Raw genomic sequence first — 18,271 nt, forward strand, 5'->3', positions numbered from 1 at the left:
AGCTCAAGGCTAGCACTCTACCACTTGAGCCACAGTGACACTTCCGGCTTTTTTCCCCTGCTTACGTGGTGCTGAGGAATCGAACCCAGGGCCTCATGCATGCAAGGCAAGGGCTCTACCACTGAGCCACCTTCCCAGCCCTCCATGAGACTCTTATCTCCAATAAACTACTCAGAAAAAGCTGGAAGTGGTGCTGTGGCTCAAATAGTAGAGTGCTAGTCTTGAGTCCAGGGCCTGAGTTCAAGTCCCAGGACAACAACAACAACAAAATTATGTTCCAGCCATTGACTTCATGAATGTGTTTCTTGTTCATGGACATATCCTTTATGCAAACAGTTCTTTCATTTCTAAGTGCAACTGTCTTTACACATTCAAATTTTTAATTTTTTCCTTTTTCCTTTTTTTTGGCCTGTCCTTGGCCTTGAATTCTGGGCCTAGGTGCTGTCCCTAAGCTCCTTTTTGCTAGTTGAGCTACAGTACCACTTCCACCTCTTTCAGTGATTAATTGGAGATAAGACTCTCATGGACTTTCCTGCCCAGGCTGGCTTGAAACCATGATCCTCAGATCTTAACCTCCTGAGTAGCTAGGATCATAGGCTTTAGCCACTGGCACCTGGCCTTTTTTCTTTTACATAACATGCCTTACTGACAATATCTCAACTGAACTATTTAATTCTTTTGTATATTACAAACTTCTACCATTCTAGTTTAAAACTGATATTCCTTTTTCCATTTATGGGTCCTCTTGTTAGTATGTAATTTCTTAATTCATCCAAATGTATCCAAATGACATCTCTTTGCTTTATCTCTAGCAAAGATGCACATTTTCATTTTCTAGCTTCAGTAAGTGGATTGATTTTGCTCAAAAATTTGTTATAGCTTATATATTTATTTTCACTTCTATCCAATTCACATGATGTCAAATCTATCATTATATCATGATCATTTAGGCTTTCAGTTCCTGTGTATATGTGTATTGTCTGCCTTTTTTTTTTTGGGGGGGGGGTCCGGTTGTGGGGCCTGAACTCTGGGCCTGGGTGCTGTCCCTCAGCTCTTCAGCTCAAGGCTAACACACTACCACTTGAGCCACAGCACCACTTCTGGCTTTTTTTCTTTATGCTTATGTGGTGCTGAGGAATCGAACCCAGGGCCTCAGGCATGCAAGGCAAGCGCTCTACCACTGAGCCATCTTCCCAGCCCCTGTCTGCCTTTTCTTAACAAACATTGACTTTTATTCTGATGAATGTTATAGAAACCGTATCCATGTAGGGCAAAAAATGACGGTGTGTGTGTGTGTGTGTGTGTGTGTGTGTGTGTGTGTGCACGCTTGGATATACTCTACTTGGATTTTTCACTCAAGCCTAGTACTCTACCACTTGAACCATACCTCTACTTCAGGCTTTTTGCTGGTTAATTGGAAAGAATAATAAGGACTTTTCTGCCCAGCCTGGCTTTGATCTTCAGATCTCTGCTCCTGAGAAGCTAGAATTATAGGTGTAAAGAATATAGCAAGGACTAGGAATGTGGCTTAGTTGTAGAATGCTTACCTGCATGCATGAAGCCCTGGGTTGGATTCCTCAGTACCACATAAACAGAAAAAGCTCTGTAGCTCAAGTGGTAGAGGACTAGCCTTGAACAAAAGAAACTCAGGGACAGGCCTTGAGTTCAAGTCCCAGGACTGGCAAAAAAAAAATGATGATTACAATCTGTCATAACAGTTGGTCCAGAAGATAATGGAACTTCTGGTAAAATCAGCAATGTAGGAAAACATTATTTTTAAAAAACAAAGCTAAAGGAACCTAAGTCAATGACAGCAATGAAAGTGCTGTTTCTGTTTTTGCCCCACCTACCAGGCAGACAATAACTACCTCTTAGGAAGACTGTAGGAGATGGGGCTGGGGAAGTAAAGGTTACTGGTATGACAAGGAAAAAGCATGACATTTTTGAAAAGTTAGAAATTTTGAGGGTGTTTCCTCTTGTAATCTGCTCTCATCATCACAGTGGAAGTCTTGTTGTTTTCTGTCTTGCAAAGGAAGGGTGTTCCATGAAGTGAAACACAGGCACTAGAGGAAGAAGTTATTTTTCAAGAAATCTAGTTCAAGAAAGTCAGGGTTGGTCTGAAAAGCAGAACAAAAGAAGTTTCTTAGCCAGGTGCCCATGGTTCATGCTTGCAATCCTAGCTATGCAGGAGGCTGAGATGTGGGCACGGTTGGAAGCCAGTCAGAGCAGGAAAGTCTGAGAGATTCATATCTTCACTTAGCCATTAAAAAGCTAGCTGGAAGTGGCCAGGTGTCAATTGCTTACCCCTGTAATTCTAGCCACTCAGAAAGCTGAGATCTGAGAATCACTGAAGCCAACTCAAACAGGAAAGTTCATGAGACTATTACCTTCAATTAACTAATCAAAAAAAAGCCAGAAATAGAGCTGTGGTTCACAGTGTAGAACAGTGGCCTTAAGAAAGAGTTCAGGAGCCGGGCGCTGGTGGCTCAAGCCTGTAATCCTAGCTACTCAGGAGGCTGAGATCTGAGGATCGCGGTTCAAAGCCAGCCCGGGCAGGAGAGACCGTGAGACTCCTATCTCCAATAAACCACCAGAAAACCGGAAGTGGCGCTGTAGCTCAAGTGGTAGAGCGCTCGCCTTGAGCTGAAGAGCTGAGGGACAGCGCCCAGGCCCGGAGTTCAAGCCCCATGACCGACAAAAAAAAAAAAAAAAAGAAAGAGTTCAGGGACAGTGCTCAGGCTCTAAGTTCAAACCCCAGGATTGGTATGTACATGGCACACATGCACACATGCACACATGCACACATGCACACACACACACACACACACACACACAGAGCTGTATGGTGATTTAGAAAATAAATGTATTGCTATGGATTATAGTGATACAGGTTTTTTTGTTTTTGTTTTTGTTTTTGTTTTTTGCCAGTTGTGGGCCTGAACTCTTGGCCTGGGCACTGTCCCTCAGCTATTCAGCTCAAGACTAGTGTTCTACCACTTGAACCACAGCACCACTTCCAGCTTTTTCTGCATATATGGTGCTGTGGAACCAGGGCCTCATGCATGCAAGGCAAGCACTCTACCACTGAGCCACCTTCCCAGCCAGTGATATAATTTTTTAATCTATAAATATCTGGTGGTCTGTTAGCAGCACCTGTTGACCCCCAACTCAGGACCCAGGATATATTTGTTGGTTGTGAGGTTTAAACTTGGGGCCTGGGTCCTATCTCTGAGCTTTTGTGCTCAAGGCTAGCGCTCCAACACTTTGAGCCAAAGCACCACTTCCAGTTTTCTGATGGTTAACTGGAGATAAGAGTCTCATAGACTTTCCTGCCTGGGCTGACTTTGAACCATGATTCCCAGATCTCAGCCTCCTGGGTAGCTAGGATTACAGCCATGAGCCACTGTCACTCGCTGAGGATATTATTTCTATTAAATCTCATGAAGTATCTCAAGGAGCATGAAGGATGCTTCCCACAGCAAAACAATAAAACAGAGCCTAATATCAAAATGGTTCTTTCTGCCGGGCATTAGTGGCTCACACTTGTAATCCTAGCTACTCACGAGGCTGAGATCTGAGGATTGTGGTTCAAAACCAGCCCAGGAAGGAAAGCAGAGCTGTGGCTTAAAGTGGTAGAGTGCTAGGCTTGAGCAAATTAGCTCAGGAACATAGCCCAGGTCCTGAGTTCAAGGCCCATGACCAACAACAACAAAAATTCTTTCCAATACTGCAAAACTTTGGTGTAGTCTCACAGACTGGCAAGGTTTTAAAGGGCATTATGCAAGAGATAGACATTTCATCAGCAGTAGTACCCTATGATTGTCTCCTTATTCTTTCTTGTAGTGATCTTCAACTTCATTGCTTCTGCTGCTTTTCAAAGTGTCCTTTTTGTTGTTGTTAAACAGAGTAAGTTTATTTGAAAGTAAAGGAAGACCATGAAAGGAAAGTAGAGAGACTCTCCATCCAGAGAGGGGCCCATAGAGGACTCACTCCAGTGAAGTCCTCTCTGAGGGCTATTTTTATAGTATGGGCTTCCTCCATATCTCTACCCCAGGGCTTATGCATGCATCTCCCCAGCTCATTTAATTGGTTGAACGGACACCCGGGCATTATGGGAAGATGAATCATTTGAGCAGGAGTCGGAAGCATTATGGGAACATGCAGCACCTTGATGGGACACATTAATCTGTCATGTGTTGTATCCACCACTTTTTACCTCTGCCCCTCATTCCCTCCTCTCAGCTGTAAACCCTAAGTGCTGTTAGGGAACAGGGGTAATGACCACTCCAGGCTACTTACTGCTGAGAGAGGGCAGAAAGGGGTATGGGATCGTCGAGGAAGGGTCTTTTAGGCAGACCTGGTTTGCGAACTATTCTAATGGTAAAACTCCAGAAGACTGTTATAGGAGGTTCCTTTTTTGAACAGAAAGTATCCTTTGTTTGGGGGTAGGGGGATGTCAGTCATGGGGCTTGAATTCTGGGCCTGGGCACTGTCCCTGAGCTCTTCAGCTCAAGGGTAGTGCCCTACTACTTGAGCCACAGCGCCACTTCTGGTTTTCTGGTGGTTTACTGGAGATAGGTCTCACAGACTTTCCTGCCCAAGCTGGCTTTGAACTGCAGATCTCAGCCTCCTTTGTAGCTAGGATTACAAGCGTGAGCCACCAGCACTCGGCAAGTATCCTTTTTTTTTTAAATTATTTTTTGGGGGTTCCAGTTGTGGGGCCTGAACTCTGGGCCTGGGTGCTGTCCCTCAGCTCTTTAGCTCAAGGCTAGCACTCTACCACTTGAGCCACAGCACCACTTCTGGCTTTTTTTCTTTATGCTTATGTGGTGCTGAGGAATCAAACCCAGGGCCTCAGGCATGCAAGACAAGTGCTCTACCACTGAGCCACCTTCTCAGCCCCCCCGCCCCTTTTTAAAATTTTTATATAGAGATTCTTTTCTGGCTTCTGGTTGGTCTTAGAAGAAACTGACATCTGGGACTTCCTCGTCTTCCGCATCTCCAGGAAAAGGTGAGCTGGGTTTCCCCTTGGTGGTGGGAAATCCTGACCTCACCTCAAAAGATCTTCCCATCTTCCCATTTTCCCCTCTCTTTCCCTTTTTTTCTGCTAGCTTGCATCTTGCAGCACTGTAAGATAACAGGAAGTGCTGTGCTTCCTCTAGGGCCTTCAGCTGAAGGGATGGGCTCACCACATGAAAACAGTAACCGGAAAAGAGAGAAACACACCCACCCTCCAGAAAACAAGACCCTGTCCACCTCTCCTCAGATCCCAGCTCATTCTCCACTTCTCTGAGCCAGGGGGACTCTTAGACTGGTGTGGCTGTGGCCACACCAGTGCTCAAGCTGGCTTTATTACCTCCTCTGCTTTACCATGTGCTTTCCCACGCCCTTCTCTTTTCTTTGACAAGGTCTTTGGAAGTCTTTGTAAAATGATCTTTCAATACCATCTCTCCTTCAATGTTGAGATTATGCAAAAGGCTTTTCTCAGCCCCAGAAAACTGGGAGATACTGTTATATAAAGTTACTAAGGGTCAACATTGAAATCCAGATTTATTTCAAGGTCAGAATTATTCTGCATGGTCTTCTTTGTAAAACAGACGTGCTCTGCGTTAGAAGCTGAGTATCCTTCACATCAGCATAGGAAAGGATTACTGATTACAAATACAATGCATCTGAAGGTAAGGTTTGTTTGTTTTGGTTGGTCATGGAGCTTTTAACTCTGAGCCTGGGTACTATCCCTGAGCTCTTCAGCTCAAAGTGAGCACTCTACCACTAGAGCCACATGCCACTTCCAGCATTCTAGTGGTTAATTGGAGATAAGAGTCTCATGGACTTTCCTGCCCAAGCTGGCTTTGAACGTGATCCTCAGACCTCAGCCTCCTGAGTAGCTAGGATTACAGGCATGAACCACCAGTGCCTGGCTAAAAATAAAGATTTTTGAACACAGGATCTGGGTGCTGTCCTTGAAATTCTTTTTCTCAAGGCTAATGCTCTACCTCTTAAGCCACAGCAACACTTCTAGTTTTTTTTTCTGAGTAGTTTATTAGAGATAAGAGTCTCAGGCTGAGAATGTGGCTTAGTGGTAGAGTGCTTATCTTGTATGCATGAAGCCCTGGGCTTGATTCCTCACTACCACATAAACAGAAAAAGCCAGAAGTGGTGCTGTGGCTCAAATGGTAGAGTGCTAGCCTTGAAGAAAAGAAGCTCAGGGACAGTGCCCAGGCCCTGAATTCAAGTGCCAGGACTAGGGGGAAAAAAAGTCTCACGGACTTTCCTAGCCAGGCTGGCTTTGAACCATGATCCTTAGACCTCAGCCTCTTGAGTAGCTTGGATTATAGGTGTGAATCACCAGTTCCCAGCAAGGGTTTTAAATATAACTATAGTTTAGAAGCTAGTTTTTGTGGATCACAAGTCTAGGTCAGTCAAGACAGAAAAGTTTGCATCTTAACAGAAAAAGTTGGGCCTGGTGACACCTATCAGCCCAGATATAACAGGAAGCCTAAAATAGGTATATTGTGGTTTGGGCATGAGCTGGGAAGGATACAAGGCCCTATCTGAAATATAAGCAACATTCCAAAGGGCTGGAGGCGTGGCTACTTTAGAATGAGTACGAGACACTAGAAACTTGGGAACAAGTATTAAGCAAGACAGTTTGGCCGAGCACTGGTGGCTCACACCTGTAATCCTAGCTACTCAGGAGGCTGAGATCTGAGGATCAGGGCTTAAAGGCAGCCCAGGCAGGAAAAGCCATGAAACTTTTATCTCCAGTAAACCACCAGAAAACCAGAAGTGGCCCTGTGGCTCAAGTGGTAGAGTGCTAGCCTTGAGCTGAAGAGCTGAGGGACAGCGCTCAGGCCCAGAGTTCAAACTCCATGACGGACAAGAAAAAAAAAGACACTTTGTCAAAAGCCTTTAGAAGTGTCATTTGAGGAAGATTGCATCTGGGGTGTCAGGACACATGCATTACATATTCCCCTTCAGTTTTCTTGGCTTTTAGCTCACCCTCATCTACCCTTCTTGGTAATGATAAGAACTGTTCTTTGCCAGAGGTCCTAGAATGAATGAGTCAATGTCTTAACAACTCGTAAATCTCTAAGTCATGGGTATTGATATTTAATGGAATCTTTGTTTCCCAAGAAACTACTTTTACCCAAGTTGAGTTCTACATCTGACTGACCTGGATGGACCAGGTGATTATCACAGCAAGATGGCTTCCTTCATTGGTCCCCCAAACACAAGGAACTTTAAACATCAGAGTGAAAACTGCTACCTGCCTGATTGTTCTGCAAGATGTCTGTTAAGGGTGAAGGAATTGAGCGAGATTCCTAAATGGCAAACTACCTTCAAGCCATCCCTGTACCACAATGCTGCCTTCTGTACAGTTGGGTGCAGCAGATGACCTTCGACTACACTAGGCTTCCTCATTCCCGCCCCACAGGAACCTACTCTAACTTGGCCATTTAATCAGCAAATGTGCTTCAGCTACCACTAACCACCTAAGGGCTGATAGACCAGATAAAGATGAAGGTTTCGAAAGCTGCTTTGTTTTCTTCAGTTTAATGATAACATCTGGACCACAGTTCGCCAGGACCTTCAGCAAATTTCCCCAAGAGTAAATGAAATTATTCATAGAAAGCACTTAGCAAGGGTTGAGGAGGTGGCTCAAGAGGTAGTGTGCCAGCCTGGAGACTGGGAGGCTCTGAGTTCAAACCCCAGCCTGGCCAAAATAAAGTGTGCTTACAAAAAAGCACTTAGCACAAAAATAAGTCTTTGGTAGCTGATGAGGTTGAGAGAAGGGGAAGGTAACAAGGAATATATATATGGGGCCTGAACTCTGGGCCTGGGTGCTATCCCTCAGCTCTTCAGCTCAAGGCTAGTGCTCTACCTCTTGAGGCACAGTGCCATTCTGGCTTTTCCTGCTTATGTGGTGCTGCAGAATCGAACCCAGGGCCTCATGCATGTAAGTAAAGCACTCTACCACTGAGCCACCTTCCTACCTCAGTATTTTTTAATACTTTCTTCCCTAGGCTTCCTCTGTTCACTGGGTCACCACTACATCTACACCCTTTTGGAGGTCTTCACACTCATTTGGATTTCTTCTGGGCTGGAAACTTCTGTTCTTATTTGAATAAAATCTGTAAATAGTTGTACTATGATGAGTTTTGTATCTATGAGCACCTCCTCCGTCATGTCTACTCATAATCAGTGGGAGAGACAGTCTTCAGGAGTTGGCCTCTTTGCTCTGACTACTTTTTTTTTTTTTTTTTTTTAGCACTCTGTGACTTCCTAATGCAAGTTCTGGGATTTCTCTGATTCAGGGTTACTGACTGAATGACCACTGACTGCAACACTCAGAGGTCTAATAGGAACACATTCAAACGAAGACACCTCCACAAGGCCTAAAGTGATGATTTACAAAGGAGTAGTCAGGAAAAGGCACCCCACAATGGATAATCAGGTATAGGAGGCTAGTCACCAATCCCTAAGTCCAAAGAGGAGGGACCAATGAAGCAAATGGCTCCCAGACTCAAGGCAGGAAGCAGAGTACAGAGGGTACCCTAAGAGGAAGGTGAAGCCCTCTAGAGTCAACTCCACAGGCAGAAATCAGAAGAATAATGCCCTGATCTCCCTTTCCTCCTTCCTTTTCTAATTTGTCCAGACAGAATCTTCTCAGCCAACTAGAATTGGAAGACAGAAAGCAAAGGAGTCCGGAGGTCAGCCTCACAGGGTAGGGTAGAGAAGTAAGGAGGGGGAATCTGAGGTGCAAAGGGAAGTTATCTGGACCATTAAATAATGAAAGGTAATGCATACAATTAATAGTGATCAAAGCCAGTGAATGGATTAAGGATTAGAGTTTATTCAATTCCTTGCAACTGTAGCCCATTAAAAGAAAAATAACCCATAATAACCTATATTGTGCCTCAGGAAAACTAAGCTTTTGTTTTATGACTGGATTTTCAAAATCTGATTCAGCAGTTAACCATGTTAAGACACCAGTCTTTGACATTATCAATCTTGGGTTCTGAACTTTGTTTTGACTGCCCTGTGGCCACTTCCCACTGACTGAGGAAGAACCACTGTGTTGTGGGTCCCACTAAGGAACTCTGCAACAGACTATGGTCTGTTTATAGAGTGTACCCTCTCCTGCAGGTAGAGGCAGGGCGGGCAAAGTATGGCAGAGGTACAAAGTTAGCTAGAGAAACTACAGCTCAAGACTAGAGTCAGAAATCCACTTGTTGCCAGGCACAGTTGCTAATACCTGCAATCCTAACTATTCAGGCAGGTAAGATCAGAAGGATCATCTTTGAAGGATGGCCTGGCAAAAAGTCCATAAGACCCCACCTTAACCAAGAAAAAGCTGGGTGTGGTAGTATATACATGTCATCCTAGATTGTAAAAAGGAGGACAATAGTCCAGGCTGACCTAGTTAAAAACTGAGAACTTATTAAAAAAAAAATACAGCAGCAAAAAGGGCTAGGGGTATTGCTCAAGTGGTATACTGCCTGTCTAGCAAGTGCAAGGCTCTGATTGCAAACTTCAGAATTGCAAAGAGACAGAGACAGACGGGTGGGGGCAGAGGGGAAGAGGGAGAGAGAGAGAAATATATTCATCTGTTAGGTCCAACCTTCTCACCACATGGAAAGAAACCTAGAAAGTCATTAGGTTGGGACGATAGTGCTGGAAGGAGAGCCTCAGTCTTCTGAAGTCACAGCCACCAGTAGGTGCAAGGCTTTGTCTCAATCTGCAACTCTGCCATGCTGAACAGGAAGGAAGGACAGGGAGCTACCTGGTGACTTGAGAGGCTCCAAAAGTCTTGCTGTCTGGGCGCTGGTGGTTCACGCCTGCAATCCTAACTACTCAGGAGGCTACGATCTGAAATCATGGTTCAAAGCCAGCTCAGACAGTAAAGTCTGAAACTCTAAGCTACAATTAACTACCAAAAAGCCTGAAGTGGAAGTATGGCTCAAGTGGTTGAGTGCTAGCCTCAAACAAACAAACAAAAAAAGCCAATTGAGAGGTAAGAGTGCAAGGCTTTGAGAGAGAGAAAGAGAGAGAGAGAGAATGTCACTAGAAAAAAGAATAAACCCAAGATGCATTTGATTTTGATTTAAAAATATTTATAAGGCATATCTTTTATTTTCATAGAATGTCAATAAATATTTTAACCAGACAATGAGAATGGATAGTTATGGCTCAGGAAGAATAAGGGATGGAAACATTTGAATTTTTTGTGTGTGTGTGTGTCCGGTCGTGGGGCCTGAACTCTGGGCCTGGACGCTGTCCCTTAGCTCTTCAGCTCAAGGCTAGCGCTCTACCACCTGAGCCACAGCACCACTTCTGGCTTTTTTCTTTTTGCTTATGTGGTGCTGAGGAATCGAACCCAGGGCCTCATGCATGCAAGGCAAGCACTCTACCACTGAGCCACCTTCCCAGCCCCCATTTGAAATTTTAATTTAACCCTCAGCTCATCAAACTTGACCTCTAAGGGGGCCAAGAATTGGTGGCTCATGCCTATAATCTAGCTAGTCAGGAGACTGAGATCTGAGGATCAGGATTCTAGCCAATCCAGGCAGGAAAGACTGAGAGACTCTTATCCTTGATGAACTCTTAAAGAGTTAGAAGTAGAGCTCTGGCTCTCAAATGGTAGAGCACTAGCCTTGACCAAAAAAATTAGGGATAGAACCCAAGCCCTGGGCTCAAAACAAAACAAAATGGGCACACACAAAATAAAACAAAACAAAATTTGACCCCTGCAGCAGATCTTCAAGTCTAGCTGGGAAAGCATCCTTGTATGCACAGATGAAGTATCTGATCTGGCATGTTGTGGGTCAGTATATGGAGGACCAGTGACAGCGGCTTTTGATTAGCTGAAGCAGAGGCTTCTTGAAAGTGAGGAAGATGATGGTGCAGGCCACCAGAAGGGTGAGACAGCTGGGGAGAAGGAGCACAAGGTAGAGCAGGCCCATGTCCACCTGCTCCCACTTACAGATCTGGGGCCTACCTCCGGGCAGCTCCATCACGCGAACAACCTTGGAGGAGAGATTGCAAGTGACCATAGCCAAATCAGCGATGGCCTCTAAGTGCTCCAGGGCCCCCCACCCATCCATCCCACAGCAGTCATATGGATTCTGGCTGAGGTAGACAGTCTGCAGACTCCTCAGGAGCTGCTCAGACACAGCCCTCTGGGGAAAGGCGGTGAGAGCGTTTCTCCGGAGATCCAGAGTCTGCAGAGCCAGGCTGCCCTTGAACTTTGGAAAGCTGGCCAAGGAATTTCCGGACAGATCCAAGTGTTTCAGATTTCCAAACCCAGAGAAGTCCAACTCTGCCAAGCCAGAACTAAGGCTCACATTTCGGAGGGACAGGACCTGCAATGTGGGAGCAATATCCCAGAGAGGGGCAACAGTTCCATTCAGAACCCCCCAGTTGTTGGATAGATCTAAGTGAGTGAGAGAGGTTCCCTGGAAAGGGCAGTCTTGTAAGGCCCTCAGCCCACAGCCCTCCAGAGAGAGACTCTTTAAAGATGTCATATTCCTGAAATCCACACAGCTGGTGGGGCCTACCCAGTCTAAGGCAGCTGGCTGGGGACACAGTGAGATCTGGTTGTGGCTCATGTCGATTGTAGTGATATCACTAGCATTGGCAAAAAGGCCAGTCGGGACCCCGAGGAGCTGGTTGGAGCTCACATTGAATACCCGAAGGTTCCTCAGGCAGCCGACGAGCCCTGGAGCCAGGTGTAGCTCTGACAGCTGGTTGTGGCTCAGATCCAGCTCGGTGAGTGCTCCTGGGGGCTCATGTTCCCGGATGTGGAGCCTCACCAGACAATTCTGGTTGAGGTTTAGGTGGGAGAGGGAAGGTGCTTTCTTTAGGAAGCCATCTGGCAAGTACTGGAACTGGTTCTGGCTCATGTCTAGGATGCGTAGCGCTGACAGGTCACCAGAGGCAAATTCTTCCCACAGGCTCACTGTGGTGATGTTGGTCACATTTCCATCCACAAGGAGGAACTGTGCCACCATCTCCTGTGGCGATGAGGTGTTGTACAGGTCCCTGTAGAAGCCCATATTGTTGTCCTGAAGCAGCAGGGTATGCAACTTATTGCACTGGGGCAGAAGAGGAAAGAACAGTAGCTGGTTGTGAGACAGGTCCAGCAGCTCCAGCTCGAAGGCCGCCTCTTCCCTGGCCGCCAGGAACCACTCCAGGATATTATAGCTGACGTTAAGGAACCGCAACTGGGTAAGGCTGAAGTCCACGATGCAGGGTAGGTTGTTGTAAGCCAGGTTGAGGTGTTGCAGCTTGGTCAAGCCATCAAAAGCACCACCTTCAATCTCAAAGATGTAGTTCCTCTGCAGATCCAGCTCCTGCAGAGACTCCAGGCCCTCAAAGACAGACTCATCAAGCCTCATGAGGGTGTTCCTGGCCAGGGATATAACCTGCAGCGAGGAGAGATTGTGGAGCATGTGGGCTGCCATGTCTTCCGTCAAGGAGTTTCCTGACAAGTCCAGCCTCTGCAGCCCAGGCAGGGTGTGCAGAGCAGCGGCTGTCTCTTTGTAATTCTCCCACAGGGAGTTGTCACCCAGGGCCAAGCTGCGCAGGTGGCCTTGCTCTTGGAAGGCGTAGTGGCCAATGCGTTCTAAGAGGCAGCTGTGCAGGCTGAGGCTTTCCAGGAGAGGGTAAGGCTGGAGAGAGTAATTCCACAGGGTTTTCAGAGGGTTGGTATCCAGGATGAGCATACTAGTGTGGAATGGGAGGTTGTTGGGCACTGAAACAAGGTTCTGCCCTTGGCAGTCAGCAACTCCATCTATCTAAATCCAAAAGCACATGGGTCAGTGGGGAGGAGACCATGGAGACAGAGGTCTATACAGAGAAACAGAGTTCATTTATTGGGCTGTCTCAGCAACCACTTGGAATGGCTCTATAGATGTGTGTGTGTGTGTGTGTGTGTGTGTGTGTGTGTGTGTGTGTGTGTGACACTGATGAGGCTTGAATTTGGAGCCCTAAGCTCTTATCAGTTGGTTTGTTGTTGTCATTTCACCAGGCTGGCACTCTACTATTTGAGTCATACCTCTACTTCCAGTCTTTTGCTGGTAAATAAGAATCTCATGGATTTATTCTGTCTTGGTTGGCTTTGAACATGATCCTCACATTCTTCACCTTCTGAGTAGCTAGGAGCTACCAGCGCCCAGGTAGATTATTGTTAATGATCATTGTGTTTTTGATGCTGGGGATTAAACCCAGGACTTCACACTCACTGAGCACAAGGTCTTTTGCTGAGATATACCCTCAGCCCTATGATTTTATGATTTTAGAATAGGATAGGAAATGGTCTTTACTTTCACCAAAAATAGTCTCTCCTGGATTGACAATCCCTTACCTTTCCAAGTGAACAAAACCTTGGAAGACAGGAGCAACAGAAAAGTCAGGGTCAAGGGGAAACTCACCAACTTGCAGCTCCCTTGGGAAGCAGCTGTGGCTGTCCTGCTTCCGTTCCTCCATTCCACAGTCAGGAAGTAAAGACCTAGGCAGAGCCAAAGGGGCAGCAACTCCATCTCAAGGGCAGCACTGTGGACAGAGGATAGGGAAGAAGGGAGTAACAAGGATATCCCAGAGGGAGGCTTTCAGTGGGAGGAGCCAGTTCCTACCTATATCTGGCCTTAGAGGTCCACAGGTGCATGGAGGTGGTAACCTACAGATGATTTGAATACCTCAATTTCTTTCACTGAAACCACCCACAAGAACTCATTTTCGTGCCGTTTGATGAGCGCCATGCTGAAACTCCAATGAGAGTGCAGCACAGAGAGGCAGGGGACTGAAGGGACCAGCACTCCAATCATCTAGAATTTTGCATCACCTTGGAAGTTTTTCCCCTCTGGCTTAATTCTTCCCAGTACATCCTGTGAGCTCGATGAGCTGGGTGCCAGCCGCTCACACCTGTAATACTAGCTATTCAGGAGACTGAGCTCTGAGGATTGCAGTTCAAAGCCAGCCCAGATAGAACAGTCTGTAAGACTCTTATCTCCAATTAACCACTCCAAAACTGGAAGTGGAGCTGTGGCTCAAAGTGGTAGAGCACTAGCCTTGAGCAAAGGAGCTCAGGGACAGCGCCCAGGCCCTGAGTTCAAGCCCTACAACAAAGTTAAAAAAAAAATGAATGAATGAGCAAATGAAGGGTAAACTGGGAATGAAATATGAATTGAAGCCTCTGGTTCCTACAACTACTAATTATTTCACTAACCTGAGGCTCTAGAATGCTATAGATCTCATTGATTAATTCATGTGAACATAAACATACATACATGCATGCATGCATGCATGCACACATACATGTATGTATGTATGTATGCATGCATGCATATGGTTTGTGCCAGTACTAGGGCTAGAACTCAAGACCTCACTTGCCTTTTTACTCAAGGCTTGAGGTCTACCACTTCTAGCTTTTTGCTAATGAATTGGAGGTAAGAGTCTCAAGAGCTTTTCTTCACAGACTGGCTTTGAACAATAATCTTTAGATCTCAGCCTCCTACATAGGATTACAGGCATGAGTCACCAGTGTTCAGCTTAAAAGTGAAAACAAATTTTTTTTAGCTGTTCCTGGTACTTGAACTCAGGACCTGGACGCTGTCCCTGAGCCTCTTTGTGCTCAACGCTAGTACTCTACCAATTGAGCCACAGCACCACTTCCAGTCTTTTCTGAGTACTTAATCGGAAATAAGAGTCTCACAGCCTTTGGCTGGCTTCAAACCACGATCCTCAGAACTCAGCCTCCTGAATAGCTAGTATTACAGGTGTGAGCCACTAGCACCCATCTTTGAAAAGCACATTTTGATGTTTTCCCTGGCCAGGGTAAAAAAACCTGAAGGGGGGGGCGCATATGAGAAAGCAATGTAAAAAAAAAGATTATGGCTATGGTATGGTTATTGACCCTTTTCCTTGGCAAGTATTCACGGGACAATAGCCCTAAAATCTGAAATTATATACAAAGCTGGGCGCTGGTGGCTCATACCTATTAATCCCAGCTACTCAGGAGGCTGAGATCTGAGGATCGGGTTCAAAGCCAGCCCAGGAAGGAAAGGTCCCGTGAGCCTCTTATCTCAAATAAACCACTCAAAAACTGAAAGTGGCTCTGTGGCTCAACTGGTAGAGTGCTATCCTTGAGCACAAAGAGGCTCAGGGACAGAGCTCAGGCCATGAATTCAGGCCCCACAATCATCATCATCAACAACAACAACAACAAAAGCATATACACAGCGCCTCTAAGCTGAGAGGAATCGTAAGGGAAACATTATTCCCCCCACTATCACATTTTTACAGGGAACAGAGACCCAGAGATAAACTGGTCTCTTCAAGGATCCAGTTTAAAGTCAGGCATGGTGCTTCAGGCCTATAACCCCAGCTACTCAGAAAGCAGAGGTAGGAGAATCAAGACTTCAAGGCCTGCCCAGGCACTGTTAGCAAGACCGTAACTCAAAAATAAAATAAGGGTTGGAGGTATGGTTCAAGTGGTAGAAAGCTTAGATAGCATGCATGAAGTCCTGGGCTCAGTCTCCAGTACTGAAAAAGAAATCTCTCTGCTTGAATTCCAGAATGAAAAACTGTAATTTCTCTCCTCGTAGGTACTGCTGAACTGACTATCCTCTTGTTACAAGGGTTGTGGCCTAATGTCATCCAATTGAAGCTCTGGACTCCCCAGAGTGGGAGAGAGTGCCTGGCCCAGCATTCCATCTGCCCAGGGTGTCAAACCCTCCTCTCAGTAAGGACCATGGTCAGTTCCGAAGTGTCCTCCCTGCCAGCAGCCCCATACTCACACGCCTCCACACCTAATCCTGTCCCACTCACAGACCTTTCTGCTGACACCTGCAGCCTTTTCTTCTTGCCCTCCCCCCCCAAAGTGAGTTTGCCCATCCTGACAAGGTGATTTTAACTTCCTGGCCAGATCTGGATTCTTGCCTGTGAAAACAGACTAACAGAATGGTTTAAGTGCTCCAGGAGAAGTGGAGATAGGAGAATGGCCAGAGGAAGCTGGCCCTAGGCATATGGATGAGACTCTTTCCGAAGAAACGTAACTAAAAGCGAAGGACTAGAATCGTGTCTTAAGTGGTAGAGCACTTACATAGCAAGCACAAGGCCTTGAGTTCATCCTCCAGTCTTGGAGGAAAAACAAATAAAGCTAAGCAGGTAAACCAACCACAGCCTTCAACTCAGGCCAGATCAGTGCTCCTTAGCTCAGAGACCATTTCCAATTCAGTATCATCAGTCCTGACTTGACACTGAAATTCTGCCCCACCCCAGGCCCTCCTTCTTCTTCTGCACCTGTGCAGGAATTATTACGTCATGGCCAGTCCAGGGCACAGATGGCAAATGCAAAACCATATGGACTCCTGTCCCCAGTGTCCTCCCAGCACACACCCACGCCCCTGAAACCCTGGGACCACTGCCCATTTTGAGATAAACTAGCTAGATTTAACAAGTGCCAGACACCATTTGAACATCTGACGCACCAAGCCTTGCTTAGCTCACACTCACATTTCACTGGTATCTCCCTCGCTTGCTCTCTATCAGGCTTGAGCTGGCACATGCTGCTGTAATTCTGATCTTTCTAGAACAGCCACTGTCTATGCTGACATAGGAAATGTCTTCAGGAGAACATAACTCTTCTGATTGGAATGCTAGATCAGGATGGAGTCACACCCAAAAGTGTCATTTGAAATTCTAGGTCACCAGGAACCTTGTGGATTTTAAATATATTACCTCCTTCCTCCTAAACTAAGCCAACCAGCTCAGAAAGAAGTTCCTGGTGGGGGGAGGGGGGGAGGATTGGGTGAGGGGGGTGGGGGGGGAGTCTTGGAAGGGATGGGAAGGGTAAACAAAGGAGGAGGCTACAATGCTTGATAAGAAGTGTACTCACTATCTTGCCCATGTAATTGTAACCCCTCTGTACAGTATTTTCACAATTAAAAAAAAAAAAAAAAAAAAAGAAGTTCACCATGCATCCAGGAGTGGAGTGTCCAGGGAAGATTATGGAATTTCAGAGTTTCAATTCTAGTTTGTTTCCTTTGAGTGATTTATGTAAAATCCTCAAGCCTCATATAATCCTTCCATAAATCAAGAATAACAACTAGACACCGAGTTTTGTAGGAGTCTGGTATTATAAGCTATGTAAAAGTGCTTTGTTAACTGTGAATAGTTAACAATATCCTAAGACTTCGTGTGCATGTATAAAATTACAATGATAAAACCTGTTAAAATTGTTTTAAAAAGGAGAAGGATAAGAAAAACTAGTAGAGGGGATAAATTTAGTCAAATTTTGTTATGTATGTATGGAAATAACACAATAAAATCCCTTTTTACAATATTTACTAATAAAAAAAGAGAGGAAACAGGCACTGTGGCTCACACCTGTAATGCTAGCTACATAAGAGGCTGATGGCTGGGAAGGTGGCTCAGTGGTAGAGTGCTTGCCTTGCATGCCTGAGGCCCTGGGTTCGATTCCTCAGCACCATATAAGCAAAAAGAAAAAAGCCAGAAGTGGTGCTGTGGCTCAGGTGGTAGAGTGCTGGCTTTGAGCATAAAAAGGCTTAGGGACAATGTCCAGGCTTTGTAAACAACAACAACAAAATAAGTGGCTGAGATCTGAGCATCAAAGTTAAAAGCCAGCCCAGGCAGAAAAATGTGAGATACTCATTTCTGGTTAACCTGCAAAAAGCAAGAAGTAGAGGAGTGGCTCAAGTGGTGCCCATCTAGCAAGTTCATTACCATGTGTTCAATCCCAGCAATGCATACACACACACACAACACACACACACACAACACACACACACACATACACACACACACACACACACACACACACACACACACACCTCAAAACAGCAACCATTTAGGTCAAGAAACAATCATGTAACTACAGAAAATGTCCTCAGAGTTATGGCACAGCAAAGTATCTAGGGTCAACAGATGGGTACCAACTCTCATTGGAAAATGTCATTGTTCCCCTGTGTACATAGGATGGTTTCCCGCTCACCTCTGTAAACTGTTACTACGGCAGCAGCTGCTACTGGGACAGGACTAGAACCACTTCACTAAAGGAAATACTGGCAAGTGTTATACATATATTACCACCTAATTGAGAATTTCCTCAAAGCTTTGAAAAAAGTGGCAGGGATGAGAGGTGTTTACAGGTGGTGTAGGGGGGCACTTTCAGAAGCAGGGTGTCCCTCCCCGCAACAATGGCAATGTGTGAAGAGGAAGTGAATAAAGACAGACCTACAACTAGATA

At 45.7% G+C, this 18,271-nt stretch overlaps 1 protein-coding gene across 3 annotated transcripts in view; it reads right to left on the minus strand.

Annotated features, from left to right (window-relative positions):
- Window positions 1-10,096: 10,096 nt before the first annotated feature.
- Window positions 10,097-18,271, minus strand: part of Nrros (negative regulator of reactive oxygen species) — a 31,928-nt gene continuing 23,753 nt past the window's right edge. For all 3 annotated transcript variants that reach the window (XM_070029933.1, XM_070029934.1, XM_070029932.1), the window contains 2 exons: window positions 13,437-13,557; window positions 10,097-12,800 (listed from right to left, as the gene is read on the minus strand). In XM_070029933.1, coding sequence (XP_069886034.1) covers window positions 10,830-12,800; window positions 13,437-13,544 — 2,079 coding nt within the window. In that variant the 5' untranslated portion in view covers window positions 13,545-13,557 and the 3' untranslated portion in view covers window positions 10,097-10,829. The remainder of the gene's footprint in view (window positions 12,801-13,436; window positions 13,558-18,271) is intronic.

The sequence above is a fragment of the Dipodomys merriami genome, unplaced genomic scaffold (genome assembly GCF_024711535.1).
Source record: "Dipodomys merriami isolate MVZ:Mamm:240054 unplaced genomic scaffold, mDipMer1.0.p SCAF_2, whole genome shotgun sequence".
Classification (NCBI taxonomy): domain Eukaryota; kingdom Metazoa; phylum Chordata; class Mammalia; order Rodentia; family Heteromyidae; genus Dipodomys; species Dipodomys merriami.